General features: G+C 36.7%; 1 protein-coding gene and 1 pseudogene across 4 annotated transcripts in view; both read right to left on the bottom strand.

Annotated features, from left to right (window-relative positions):
- The window catches only part of CDC14A (cell division cycle 14A), a 179,987-nt gene that overhangs the window by 34,244 nt on the left and 130,654 nt on the right, over positions 1 to 15,089 (bottom strand). For all 4 annotated transcript variants that reach the window (XM_064371087.1, XM_012466467.2, XM_012466466.2 and 1 more), the window contains one exon: positions 11,890 to 12,049. In XM_064371087.1, coding sequence (XP_064227157.1) covers positions 11,890 to 12,049 — 160 coding nt within the window. The remainder of the gene's footprint in view (positions 1 to 11,889; positions 12,050 to 15,089) is intronic.
- Positions 1,669 to 4,211, bottom strand: LOC135272614 (ADP-ribosylation factor-like protein 5A; annotated as a pseudogene).

The following is a 15,089-nucleotide window of genomic DNA, read 5'->3' as shown; positions in this document are numbered from 1 at the left end:
TTTCTGATCACAGTATCTCCTCACTCCCTGCCACCTACATTGTGTTCCACAGGTAACTCTGGGACTCAGTAGGCATGTCCTGAGGAAAAAGACCGAACCTCACTACCACACCTCTGAGTTTAAAAAAGAAATAAAGAGTTGGGCATGGTGGCTCATGCCTGTAAATCCCAGCACTTTGGGAGGCCAAGGTAGGTGGATCACCTAAGGTCGGAAGTTCGAGACCAGCCTGACCAACATGGAGAAACCCCGTCTCTACTAAAAATACAAAATTAGCTGGGTGTGGTGGCACATGCCTGTAATCCCATCTACTCGGGAAGCGGAGACAGGAGAATTGCCTGAACCCAGGAGGCGGAAGTTGTGGTGAGCCGAAATCATGCCATTGCACTCCAGCCCGGGCAACAAGAGTGAAACTCCGTCTCAAAAAAAAAAGAAAGAAAAGAAAAGAAAGAAAGAAGGAAAGAAATGCAAAGCACAGGGCCAGTGGGAAGAAAGAATAAGGACAAAACTTCGGAGAGGCAATCCCTTAAAGAATGGGTACAAGTGCTGCAGCTCCAGATCCCAGAACAGGTCATCCGGCCCAAGAAGAATACCAGCTCAACAGTTACAGGATCATGGAGTCTTCACAACAGAGGATTCTCTTAGAGTCTCAAGTTGCACTTCTAAAAAATCTCCAGGAATCAGTTTTACCATTCAGTTCCATCCATACAACCCCAATGGAGGAGGAACTCATTACCATCCAAGAAAGTCTGCAGGAATAGAAATCAGGAAGGTCTAATGGCTAGGCTTGCTAGTGGGATGGTGCACCTGAGAAGGTGAGCTTAGCTCCACCTGGCTGCAGTAAGTACTCAGTGGGTTGGGATGTTACCAGTTACTTAGCACATAGCCAGAGTTTCCTGAATGTGAGGTGAGGCCAAAAAGCATGTAGACCCTCATGAGACTGGCCAAATGCTTCTAGGAGGACCTGACAGGATCCTTACCACCATCAGTTTCACTGTCGCTGGGTGCTTTGGTAGGAGTTTGAAAACCAGGAAAGCTTATTTGTTCCTCCAACTAGGAGGATCTTTATGTTTCCCACCAGAAACACCTTCAAAATATTAGAAAAAAAAAAAAAAAAGGATTCTCAACCTGTAATTCAAAAATGCAACCTCTCAGGTAAGTATACAGGTAAAACAGATACAAAAATTTACGTCCCATACAATCTTTCTGAGAAAACTATTACAGGATATGCTCGTTAGAAAAAAAGGAAAGATAACATGAGATCCAATAAAATTAGGAATCTAACTGAAGAATATAAAGAAGAGTTATAGAATCAAACTATATAGTTCTGATCCTAAGACTACACACACACACACACACACACACACACACACACACACACATAGAGCAGGGCTAAGAACAACCAGTCCATGTTAGAAGAGAGAATTGTCTTCAGGAAAAAAAATGGAATTAGAATGGAATTTTGCTGTGTTGAGATTTTGAAAAAATTTAAAATTGTTTGGCACAACTTTTTAAAGCATTATTGTTTCCTAATGCATAAAAACTATGCAAATAAAAAAGGCAATTAAGTCTAGGACAAAGAGAGCATCAAAAAAGAAAACAGTAATCGTGTACTATTAACCTCAACCATGAACAATATTTACATAGTACTGATGTGCACATTATTTGATTTAACCAATATAGTTATACTGGGAAGCTAAGGGAAGTGGTGGTGACAGTGAGATAGAAGAGCTGCATCCTGTCTACAAGCACCAGGAAGCAATAGAAAAATGTCCCAAATTGATCAATTAAAAAACAGCAATGTAAGCAAGGTATTTTTAATAGAAATATGGCACTAAAAATATCAGTATAATTTTCCCAGAGATTTCTCCCTTTGAAAGTGGGTCCAGGGACACAGAAAGGTGAGACAGGAGGCTGATTTTTTTTGCTGCTAGAATTCAACACTTGTCGATATTTTTCAAGCTGTGATCATATATTGCTTGAAAAGAATAAAAGCATTTTAAAGATGTACAGTTAAACAGAAAATTAAATAACAGTATATATTAAATTATAATTACTTTACATGTATTTTTCTCTCATTCTATTGTGAATCTTAAAGGTCATATATTTCTGTAAATTACGATTCATTTATCAGAAAACAACAAAAATACTACAGTACACAGCCATGCACCTAACTACCTAGATTTTTACTTCCTCCTCTCAAGTTTACTTAAACATCCTCACTCACCAAGAAAAAGAAAACAACACATGAAGTGCTAGCTCTCAACCTCTGGAGAATAATCCATTTTTTTTCTTTTTTCTTTTTTTTAATAATTCAGAAAACACTTGCATTTTTGTCAAACAATGCATTTATGTAACAGAAGATACAACAAAATTTAGAAATAAAAAATATCACACTATATTTTAAGTACCAAAATAAGAGGAAATTTGCAAATTAAGAAATTATTAGAGTTGCTAAGAAACATACCTTACTTTTATTGTAAAATTCACTTTAACTGCTTGACATATAATTTAATATTTAAAAATAACATAGCTAAGTTGTTTATAGTACTTATAGAATGTTACTTACCTGGGTAGACATGTTTCACACATACTTTTCAATTAATGCTGAGAATTCCTTTGATAATTTTAATCATAATATGATTCACGGATTAATGGATTAATAATTTATTCAGTAATTTAGATTCCATAAGAACCATTGAAAGGAATAATCTGATAGTTGCTCATTGTACAATCCTACCTGTTAATAATACCAAGCCAAGAATCTGAGCGCTATCCCACTCTGTTGAATTACATGTTTCCATGTGTGTGACTGGTCAACAACAAAAAATTGATACACAATGCCATGCTTTTTCCTTTTCCCTTTTTTTCTTTTTTAACAAGCAGCTCAATGATTTGGGAGGTTGGTTAGTACAATACAGAGAACAAAGGGAGAAAGTATAAAATGGCACTTAACATATAACCAATACTTATTATGGTTATAACTAAGCAGAGTATTAATATTTGTGTTATTTCTCTTTCTTTAGAACATAAATGAAAGCCATTAACTTAAACTTGAGGTATACACACAATACACACACAACGTTAAGCAAAATACTTTTCAGAAGTAACATTACATTTGAAAATATTGGAAACTAAATATCTGTGCTGATTTGTATTTTGACTTAATGGAATAAGAAGAAAACAACATTCAACTAGGGAGGGTTATACTGATAATAAAGCTCTTAAAATTCAAAATATCTTCCTCTCCCTTCATACTTACCACAGGCTACACAATGTCCTGAGAGGATTCATTATGAGAAAAATGTCAATCACAGCTTTAATAACTTACTTTGGAAAAAACTAATGAGAAAGCAAATTGGAAGGTGAGACTTCATCTTTGTTCTCAAATAAGTGGTCTTAATTTTTCTTCTTACAGAAAAAGTTTAAATCAGTTTATTATAAATATATTGAAACCATTCATTTTTGCAGCTGTCAGGTCAAGTCCAGCACTTCATTTATACAGAGTCTATGAGAGGTCAGTAGAGATAATCTAGTCTTAAGTCATGACATCATCCATGCAAGTCCTTGGCACAATCCCTCTCCAGTTAGAGTACAGCATGCCTGGATATGCCACTGATGATCTTTAATAGAAGCTGGCTTCAAAAACTGGGAGATTTCTGCTACTGTCATGCATTCTTTAACACCTTGTTTATTAGCAAAAATCAGCAATCCAGCTTTTCTTAGGTCCTCATGTGCTAACATTTTATAAGTTCTTCTCTAGTTACAGAAATCCTCTCTCTGTCTGTACTGTCCACAACTATTACAAACTCTGTGTTAATATAATAAGTGTTCCAGGAAGAACAAAGAGATTCTTGCCACCAGTATCCCACATTAGGAAACGTGTATTATTAATCACTATCTCTTCTACATTAATTACTTCCTGTTGTAGGAGATGTATGTACAACTTCATTCATGGAAAACTGGCAAAGGATGGTAGTTTTCCCTGTATTATCCCGCCCAACAGTGCTAACTCTGTGCTCCTGGTGATTGAACAGTCTCCATGTTCTGGTGAAGAGAATTCTCATTCTCCAGCTGCGGCTCCCGCTCCAGACACCCGGGCTGCCTGGCCTCCCCTGGCTCAGGCTGAGTGGGAAGAGAGAGAGTGCTGGAGCTTCCGCCTCTGCTGCTCCCACTGCCGCTCATTGTCTGCCCCGAGTCTTTTGGGCCACAGTCCCCCCAGCGCCTCTTGGGTGGCTGAGATGGCAATGACCACACGGGCGAAGGTGTTTTTTCTTATTATTATTATTTTTTAAAGTATATGGCCTGGCATGGTGGCTCATGGCTGTAATCCCAGCACTTTGGAAGGCCAAGGCAGGTGGATCACATGAGGCCAGGCATTCAAGACCAGCCTGGCCAACATGGTGAAACCTCATCTATTAAAAATACAAAAATTAGCCAGAGTGGTGGCATATGCCTGTAGTCCCAGCAACTTGGGAGACTGAGGCACTGAGAATCACTTGAACCCGGGAGGCAGAGGTTGCAATGAGCCGACATCACACCACTGCACTCCAGCCTGGGCAATGGAGACTCTATCTCAAAAAAAAAAAGTACATATATCTAGAGAGATACAGATATATTTATGATATATTTTTATGTATTTATATATGCATTTATCATATATATGTAGATACGTTTACATCTTTGTCATTAGTAATAAAGTATAGGCAAACATGAGAAAATATTAAAACCACCTATATATTTACCATCAAAAGCAAAACACATTAACATTCTGGCACATAGTCTTCCAGAATTTTCCCTGTGCTATATAAAACCCCCAACCTACTTCTTCCTTACAAAAAGAGGTTGCATTACATACATATGCTGCTTTGTAACTTTTTTAACTTAAAAAACATGGTGGAAGTTTTTCAGAACAAATTTTTTACAATCTCTGTCATTTTATGGCTCCATAAAATTCCATTGTCTAGATATGCCCAATTTTATTATTTAACCAATATCCTAGGTTAGGCTGTTCTCTGTATTTCATCACTATAAATAGCCTCAACAGACATACTCTTACATATACATGGTTCATGAACACGGTCTTATTGTTACCTTAAGACAAATTCATAGAAGTGGAATTCCTTTTAAAGTCATCTACATATTACCAAATTGCCCTCCAAAAAGGCTGCACCATTGTAAACTCCAAACTGGCAATGTTTAAGAGCTTTTTATTCCCTAAACATTTGTCAATGCTGAATATATTTTTAATACATTTGATAGGCATAAATAGCATCTCATCATTTGAATTTGTGTTTATTTCATTTCTAGAGAAGTAGAACATTTTTTATGTTTACCAGTCAGGACTGTTCCCATATTGTTTTACTTGTGAACATGGTGTTTTGGTGATTTGCAAGAGTTCTTTATACCCACAAAACCCCCTCATTTGTATATGTTGCATATATTTCTTCACATTATCACTGTGAGATTGAACTGGAGTTCAAGTCTTTGGGGAGGGACACATTTAAGTGGCTATGCAGTGGTCTGATGAAAGATGATGGATTGGATTAGGGTATGGGAAACTGTGTAGGAACCCAGACTTGGGGAGAGGGAAGAAGGGGGAAAGATCCAGAAATGTAGCACAGGTCTGAAAAAAAAATCTACTAAAATGTAAACTATATTATTCTTTGTCTAAACCAATTGTCTTTTATTTTGTCTCTGGGGCCACTGTACAAAGTATAGATCATTTTTAGGTCTATGAGAGAACATATAAACTGTAAAATTCTCAGTGATTAATAAATAGCCTTCAAACTCTTGACAAAAATAGTTAATGTTATTCAAAACATGTTTACATTAAATCACAGAATTAGGAAACTAAAAACCTATTTAGAAAAGGACTTTGGCCTCCTGGAATACTGAATAAGACAAACAGACATAAATACAACAAGCCTTACATTTATTAGGGGATTGATCCTATAAGACATACCAGGTCATAAGAACCTGTGAGGGGGAAACGTTTATTATCAATGCAGTACAATGTACTGTGTGACACAAATCAATCTCATGAGTTGGTGGCCTGGGAAGAGTTTGAAGACTTTTCTCATTCTTCACAACGACTAAAGAACACATTCACAAATGGCAAATGAAGAGAACCCAACCTTGGCCTGCCCTCAGGCTCCAGTCCCTCCCTATAAAATGCCAGGGCAGACTCTCTCTTGCCCTAAGCTGGTCCAGGAGAAGCAGATTGCTTGGAATCTGCTGAAAAGAAACAAAACCACATGGCTGATGCCAGCAACAATGAAGAACCCTACCTAGTCCAGGTAAGACCCTCCTATCTTTGTCCCCCACAGGAAAGGGATCTGCTCTGAGTGCCCCATTGCCCTTTGGAGGATCTAAGCAGCAACACTCCTTTTGGATACTGGACTGCCCTAAATGACAGCAAACCAAAGTACTGTACTGAAAGCAGTACAATTTTAAAAAGAATACTAGTGATGACCTAGTGAAAGAACAAATATCAACGTGAAGAATAAATATTTATTTTATTCCACCAGTTGTTCTCTCTATACACAATCGTGTCCATAGATTTCAGCTGGATAAAGTAATTGCTGACCAAAACATAAACAAAATCATGGCAGAGTAAGCTATAGAGGAGGCTGTGGAAAGTGCCATTAAGAAAAGATTTATGAGATAGAATATGGCACACGAGGGAATAAAGATGGAAGAATCGTAATAGAAAAATGACATAAGTAGATAGTTTAAATAGAAACGAGTAAAAATAGAAGTCCAAGAACTGGAAGATAAAGATGAGAATGGAATTTTTAGCAGATTTTAATAAATTGGCTAGGAAAGGTGGCTGGGTCATCTCTAAATTCTTTTCAGCTCTCAGATGTTGAACCTATGAGATTTAAGTGTTGGGAAATGGCAAAGATATCATCTTTATAATAAACTGCTTCTGATCAATAGAAAGTTTGGGTTTACCAGAGCTACCCACATCTCTCTTCTGGCTGCCCCATTCACTGCCACTTGTTGGGACCTTTAAAACCTGGACCTCCCCATTACTAACTCCCTGGCCTTCAACCCCAGCCCCATACAACACCATAGCCAGAGTGACGTCCCAGCACCATGATTCTGTGTGCTGTCACTCCCCTGCTTAATAACCTCTGGTGGATACCAGTAGAATTCAGATTAGAACTGGTCTTCACCACGCCGGGCGCCGTGGCTCACGCCTGTAATCCCAGCACTTTGGGAGGCCGAGGCGGGCGGATCATGAGGTGAAGAGATGGAGACCATCCTTGCCAACATGGTGAAACCCCGTCTCTCCTACAAATACAAAAGTTAGCTGGGCATGGTGACGTGCACCTGTAGTGCCAGCTACTCAGGAGGCTGGGGCAGGAGAATTGCTGGAACCCAGGAGGCAGAGGTTGCAGTGAGCCGAGATGGTGTCACTGCACTCCAGCCTGGCGCCTGGCAACAGAGTGAGACTCTATCTCAAAAAAAAAAAAAAAAAAAAAAAAGAACTGGTCTTCACTGTCAGAACAGGTGAAAGAAAGGTGCTTAAAACCAGGGCATTAGAGAATTGATTTTTACTTCATAGATTTTTCTAAGATGCACCCTGCTTGTGAGTACTTGATGGTTTTTATAAATCACAATATCTCAAAGATGTAATTAAAACATTACGTTCTTGTCTACTTGATTGTCAATTTACATGAACTTGCCTGCACATTAGCAGCACCTGTATCTAATTAATATCACCGTCAAGAACATCTACTGATTGGCATGCTAATATTGGACTATAGCCCTAAAGTAGAAAATCTAAAAACTGTTGTAATTTCAGGAGAAGTTTATTAGGAGGGACGGGTTAAGGTTTTGCTCAAGATTACTGTATATAATGTACTAAAGCCACACTGAAGAGCTCCCATAGAGTTAGCAGACTATAGTGAGAGGCCTCCCAGGAGGGTGGCTGAGTACAGAGTCTGGAGCCAGAGCACAGAAATTCAATGACCACTTCACCATGTACTCAGGATCTCGGCAGATGGTTTGACCTCTACCTCGGGTATGTCTCCTGTAAATGGGCCTAGTAACAGGGCCTATTTCATATGGCTACTGTAAGGATTAAAAGGGTTAATTAATGTCAAAGTGCCTAAAACAGTTCCTGGCACATAGTACCTTCTGTTTAGGTAGCTGTTGCATGCTAAGATCCTGATTTAATATTTGCACTTTAAATAAAGTACTTTAACTTCCATCTTTAAAAATAACTCCAATCCATAATGGACCCATAGGCCCCTGAATGTTAAAGTGATAACTTATTGCTAGTACTATTTTGTATTTGAGCACATAATGTATTTGTGTAGCTTAGATTATTGCCAATTTCATGTCTCTGTCCTTTTTTTCTCTGAAACTATAAACTTTCTTCATTCATTCACATAATATTTATTAAGGCCTTTGGCCAAAAATAGAATCATGATGAAGACAAATGAAAGTCTCTACCTTTATAGAGAGTATCACCTAGCCAGGAAGAAGAGATAAGGACTGTGGAGGAAAAGTACAGTGCAAGGCAGGAGCAGGGAGCAAGGAGCCTAAGCTGGACCCACAGGATGGGCTGTGTATATTTCATAGTGCCCAGCCCAGCACTGAAGTCCAGGCTCCACAAAGGGAAAGCCTCTATTTTATTTCTCATAACCCTAAGTTGGCAAAGAACATTGATTAAACACAACCTAGTCCATCACTATGACCTGCATCATTCTGATTGTTTTCCTTTCACCTACATCCTAAGCACTAAAAAAAAAAAAATTTATTTATTTATTTATTTATTTATTTATTTATTGAGACAGAGTCTTGCTCTGTTGCCCAAGCTAGAGTGCAGTGGCATGGTCTCAGCTCACTGCAACCTCCATAGCCTGGGTTCAAGTCATTCTCATGCCTCAGCCTCCTAAGTAGCCGGGACTACAGGCATGTGCCATCATATCTGGCTATTTTTTTTTCGTGTGTGTGTGTGTGTGTGTGTGTGTGTATTTTTAGTAGAGATGGGGTTTCATTATGTTGGCCAGGCTGATCTCAAACTCCTGGCCTCAAGTGATCCATCCACCTCAGCCTACCAAAGTGCCGGGATTACAGGAATAAGCCACCACACCCGGCCTAAAAAACTATATTCCAATACTCCAAATCTGGTAATACAGAGCTTCCTAGTAACTAATCACAATAAAATTCCTGTAAGCCTAGAAAAAAAAATAATTTAGACTCTCTCCTTTTAATCTTTTTTTTAAAGGAAATCTCTAGAGGAATACTGTCTTTCTGCACTTTCTATATATACAAACTAAGTAAACCCAGAAATTCCATGGACTTTTACCCTGCATGCAACTTGAAACACATTAAATTCTTACAGCATTCTCAATCTATTTTTCCATGTGCAATTTATAAGAACAATAAAGACTTCACTAACTCTGTTAAGTCCAATTTTGAGTAAGCCAATTTTCCATATTCATGTGAAATTCCAAAGCTGGCACCACCCAAGCATGGCAAGAAAAGTGCTTGTAAGAGTTACTTGCACAAAGCATTACATGAGGCTGTGTAAAATATTCACCATACCATCATTCTCTGGCATCTCTGAATTCTTTCATTTCTGCCCTTGAATTTCAGAAACAACAGCATTTTAATGGCTAAAACTAAAATAATGATGGGGGGTGCTATGGTCTGAATGTTTATAGCCCCCAAAATTCATATATTGAAATCCCAACCCCCAATGTGATGGCATTAAGATTTTGTTTGCCCTTTTTGCCATGTGAAATGCAGAACGTACTGTCTATGAACCAGTAGGCAGGCCCTCACCAGACACAAAATCTGTTGATGTCTTGATCTTGAATTTCCCAACCTGCAGAACTGTGAGAAATAAATTTCTGTTGTTTATAAGCCACCTAGCCTATGGTGTTTTCTTACAGCAGCACAAATGGACTAAGATAGGGGAGTAGACTTATAGATACACATACTTATATTTAAAACTGACTCACTTTAAATTCCAATCATCTTGCATTTCTTGCCTTCATAGTGATACATAAATGTTAAGTATTCTTAAGTTCAACCAATTGGGGTTTAAAAGAGTATGAGAATAAAATGTTCTAATTACCAGGTGTTAATTTAATCAAGATTATGATGCAGAAAGTACTATGCTCCTGCAAGGTAAGTATGTTTCTGGGATAACAGGATTAACTTTATGTTTGTCTTTTCAGAGTTCATAACTTAAAGCCCTGTTTACCTGAACTCAACCTGGGAAGGAAAAAGGTATTCTTGCTTAGCTATATTATCACGTTAAAATCTTAGTTCAGAGTCTTTCTTTTTATTTGCTTTTAACAGGTGAGAGTGCAACACAGGAACAAGAAAAAGTCAACAAAGGCTCTAACATCAACATGACCTTGCATAAGATGTACATTTCATCAGGACAGATGACTCCAATGGGTAAACTGAGTCACCTCATCAGCAGCCATCCTGGAGAACACAGCACTGGGCTTAAAAATCAGTTCTTCCAACAGTCTCCATCCTTTGTTCTTGAAAGAAAACGCACATTCCCAATCTCCAAGCACTCTGGCTATCTTTCTTGCTAAAAAGAAAGTGTTTGGGATGCCAATCGTTAACCTAAGAGAGCTGTGATGTGTTCCTTCCATTCTGGGTTCCTGCAGGGCTAAGCTTGAGACACAGTATTTGGTTTAAGGCCCGTGTCCAGGTCGAATGTGTCACTGTCTAATGGAATGTAAATCTATACTTGTTGCTTCTATATTTTTTATTTTTCTTTCTTTCTTTCTTTTCTTTTCTTTTTTTAGAGACAAGGTCTTGCTCTGTTGCTCAGGATAGAGTATAGTGGTGCCATCATAGCTCACTGCAGCTTCGAGCTCAAGCATCCTCCTGCCTCAGTCTCCCAAGTAGTTCGGACCACACAGGCATCCATCACACCCTGCCTGGCTTGCACCACTATTTGAACAGGTCCTTTTTTTCTTTTTCTTTTTCGCTCCTTTCAAGATATAAAAATATAAACCAGATGCTCAGCTTCACCTCAGGCATAATGTGGTAGAAAGACCTAAACTAGGAATTGAATGCCCAGTTCTCAAAGTGACCCCACTACCAAACAACTCTGGAACTTTGCACAAATCACAGATTTTCTGGGACTCCAGGACCCCAGTTTCTTATCTGTACAATAGTGGAACCAAACAAATGGTTTCAATGTTGTTTCTAGTTCCTAGAATGCTCATAATCCTAATTCTTAGTAAATCAGTTCTATTTTTATTCAGAGGTAACAGGGTGTGATAGAAAAAAATACAAGTTTGAAATCATACAGACATGGATTGAATATTTGACACTGAGGTCAGAACATCTCTGACATGTAGTTTCCTTCCTATAAAATACAGATAGTATTGCCTAACTCACCAGGTAGTTACGAATATTAAATCAGGAAATATATATCAACTATTTAAGGTGTTTTGTTTACAGTAGAGTCTTAATATTTTTTAAAAGTTGCCCTAATCATGTTTTCAAGTCTGCACTTACTTTAGAAATCAGCATGAATTTGAAGCTTTCAAAGTACCACTTGTGGCATATATTATTTCCTCAATTGTCACATTAAAATTTTTTTATCTGTTTTAATTTTCAAATAGAAAGTTTGCTTTTCTGTTTCCTTTCTGTAAATATTCTCCCTAACCAGAGTAGCCTCCTTTAAAATTTACTCCTTAAATTATAGCTTTTTTTCTTTTTAAGGACAATTGGTTTCTTTTCTCTGCTTCTTGCTATACAGATGGATGACTTTACATCTACAAATTTGGTATTCTCTGCATCCAGAGAAAAGACACTGCTATGTTATACATGTCCAAATGAGAAACAAATGCAGAGCATCAGTTTTAAGGAGGCAGAATCTTCCTAAGGAAAACTTACCTCTCCAAATCTTTCCATGTTCTGTATTTTCGATAGGTTTCCACCAATAGACATATCATCTAGGCTAGAAAGAATTTTATTAATACTTCCTTCACTTGACTGTCGATTTTTCAGTTTGGATCGGAAAATGTCTCCTTGGACCCACAACGATGCTTGTTTTCTGGGAAAAAAAAAAAAAAAAAGACAAGAAAAAATTATCTTTAAAACTACTCTCATCTCAAAATCTCAAAAGTATGATGTCTTACAAAGAAAAAGATTAAGTAGCAGATAAGCATTTACAAATCAGACTAGAAAGATTATGATTATCTTAGAATTTAAAAAGTCACTTTCAAAAAGCTAAAATAAAGTTCTGTATTAAACACAAATCTCATCCTCCAATATTTGTCTATATAGTTGACTGCTCAAGTCCTCAGATGCTGAGAACAAACTCCATAGCAATAAAGATTATGAGCCTGTCTGTCTTTTAAATATAAATTTGAAATCTTCAATTTTTCAAATAGCAATTTGATATGCCTGTTTACAAAAACGGAGAGAATAACTAGACTCAAAAATATAGATGAAAGAACTTGGGTTAAACAGAGATATTACCCAAAAAAGTACTACATACCTACTTTCAGATGGTACTATGAAAGGCCCTCAACACATAACTTTAGAAAACTACTCTTAGAATCTAAAAGCAAGGCTTATAACCTCAATTAGATTTTCCTTAGAAAATAAAATGTGTTTGAAGTTCATGTATAAGTTTTCTTTCATTCAGTAAGGCAGAATCACAACTGTTTTCAATGTTATTCAAAGATAAAATATGTAAGCAAAATAACATTCTGAGGATTTTATTTTTATTTATGGGATCACCTTCGTACATTTCCCTTAAGATAATCTATCCCATAGAATCACTTTATTTTTATCCTATAACACACTGTACAGAATAGAATTAAACTAACAACACTGTGGTTTATCATAAAAAATATTAAAATCGAATTAAATAATAGCATTATTGAGGAGATGCCACCAGTAAAAACATAGATTTTTTAAAAAACAACAGGATTGAGTAATACTTTCTTACAAAGATTCCACATATCATATAAAATTCAGGTTAAAACACTGATCATTAGAGAAATGCACATCAAAGCTACAATGAGACACCACCTCCCACTACTAAGAATGGCTATTATCAAAAAGTTAAAAAATAAGATACTGGTGAGGTTGTGGAGAGAAAGGGATGCTTTTACACTGTTGGTGGGAGTGTAAATTAGTTCAACCATTGTGGAAAGCAGTGTGGCAATTCCTCAAAGAGCGAGAAACAGAATTGCCATTCGTCCCAATAATCCCATTACTGAGAATATACCTTGAGGAATATAAATTGTTCTACCCTAAAGACATATGCAGGCAAATGTTCATACAGCACTATTCACAATACCAAAGACAAGGAATCAACCTAAATGCCCATCAATGATAGATTGGATAAAGAAAATACAGTACATATACACTGTGGAATACTATACAGCCATAAAAAAGAATGAGATCATGTCATTTGTGGGAACATGGAGCTGGAGGCCATTATCCTTAGCAAACTAACACAGGAACAGAAAACCAAATACTGCATGTTCTCAGTTATAAGTGGTAGCTAAATGATGAGAACTCATGGATACAAAGACAGAACAACAGATACTGGAGCCTACTTGAGGGTGGAGGGTGGGAGGACAAAGCGGATCAGAAAAAATAACTGTTTGCTACTAGGCTTAGTACTTGAGTGACAAAATAATCTGTACGGCAAACCCCCATGACATGAGCTTACCTACATAATAAGTCTACACATGTACCCCTGAAACTAAAAAGTTAAACTTCCTCCCACCAAAAAAATAAATAAATAAAGATAAAACAAAACAACTAAAAAATCCTTCCTGAAAGTTTCACTATGTCTTCAGGAAAAGAAACCATCTCTCCTCTTAAACAAAGTGTACTCTCAAATCAGAACATTATTCTTTATGGTTAAGTACTGTTTAAAGCCTTAAAGAAAAGATTAATCTTAAAATCACTGCAACATTTTACATGTGCAATCCCCTCCAAGCATGCGATTCCACATCTATGTATCATCCTACAGAAATATACACTGTGTACAAGGTACAAAAACGCTTGTCGCAGCATTATTTGCAATGGCAAAACATTGGAAAGACCGTAATGTAAACCCAGCTTATTAGATTACAGATTCATTCCGTGAAATATTATGTAGCTGCTAAAAAGCCTGGGACAGACCTACACATGGTGACAGGGAAGAGAGGCTGTACAATGAAGAATTAATAAGTGAAAAATATAAGTGACTGAGTATAGAAAGTGTGATCCCATTTTTTTGTTTAAAAAAGGAAGGGGCAATGTTATAATGTTAACAAAAAGTTAACAGTTATCTAAAATAATGTGCACAAAGATATTTACTAGTTACCTACAGAATAGTGATAAAGGAAACTCACTTTCTACTACATAATGTCTACATTATTAGACTTTTTTTTTAACAATGTGCCTCATTTGCTTTTGTAAAAAAAGAAAGTGATCAAAAAAATAAAAACAAAGATCAAAGCAGAAGAAAGTTAGATAAGTATGAAAAGGAACCTTTAAAGATGCTATTATAAAAGATAGAAAACACATCACTATATATTTTTAACAACAGTACTTATAAGGCACCTTTAGAAGTCAGTAGAAAAGGTGTGAAAATAGTAACAGCATGAGGTCAGACTGGGTGGTTGGGGGACTTTTTAAAAAATATAATATCTTACCTACTTTCAAATAATATGCAATCTTTTTTTTTTAATTTTTTGCAAATTTTTCAATATTTTCCAAATAAAGCAAAGGGGAAAAAGAAGTATCTTTAGGTCTAATTTCTAAGACAGCTACTATTGAAGCTCTAGATGTAAAATATGTTGTCCACATATAAGACTAACTTAACCATTTCTATCATCATCCTAAAATTGAAACTAGTTTAAATTATCTTAAGAAACTTCCAGTATATTCTTTAATAGATTAAATATTAAGACAAAAATCTGGTGAGTTTAAAATATATATGAATAAAATTAAAATTCCAGAAATTTATGAACACCAATTCACTGGTGAGTGAGGCAGTATCTGCTTTCTATCATGGTAGAAGTTACTTTTTGGAAGCAAATCAGCAAGAAGTATTTTCTGAGCTTAGGATATGTAAATTGGTGGGA

Source organism: Aotus nancymaae, unplaced genomic scaffold, assembly GCF_030222135.1.
Source record: "Aotus nancymaae isolate 86718 unplaced genomic scaffold, 86718_ANA_hifiasm-v0.15.2.pri h1tg000117l, whole genome shotgun sequence".
Classification (NCBI taxonomy): Eukaryota; Metazoa; Chordata; class Mammalia; order Primates; family Aotidae; genus Aotus; species Aotus nancymaae.
This window is presented reverse-complemented; position numbering and strand designations above follow the sequence as displayed.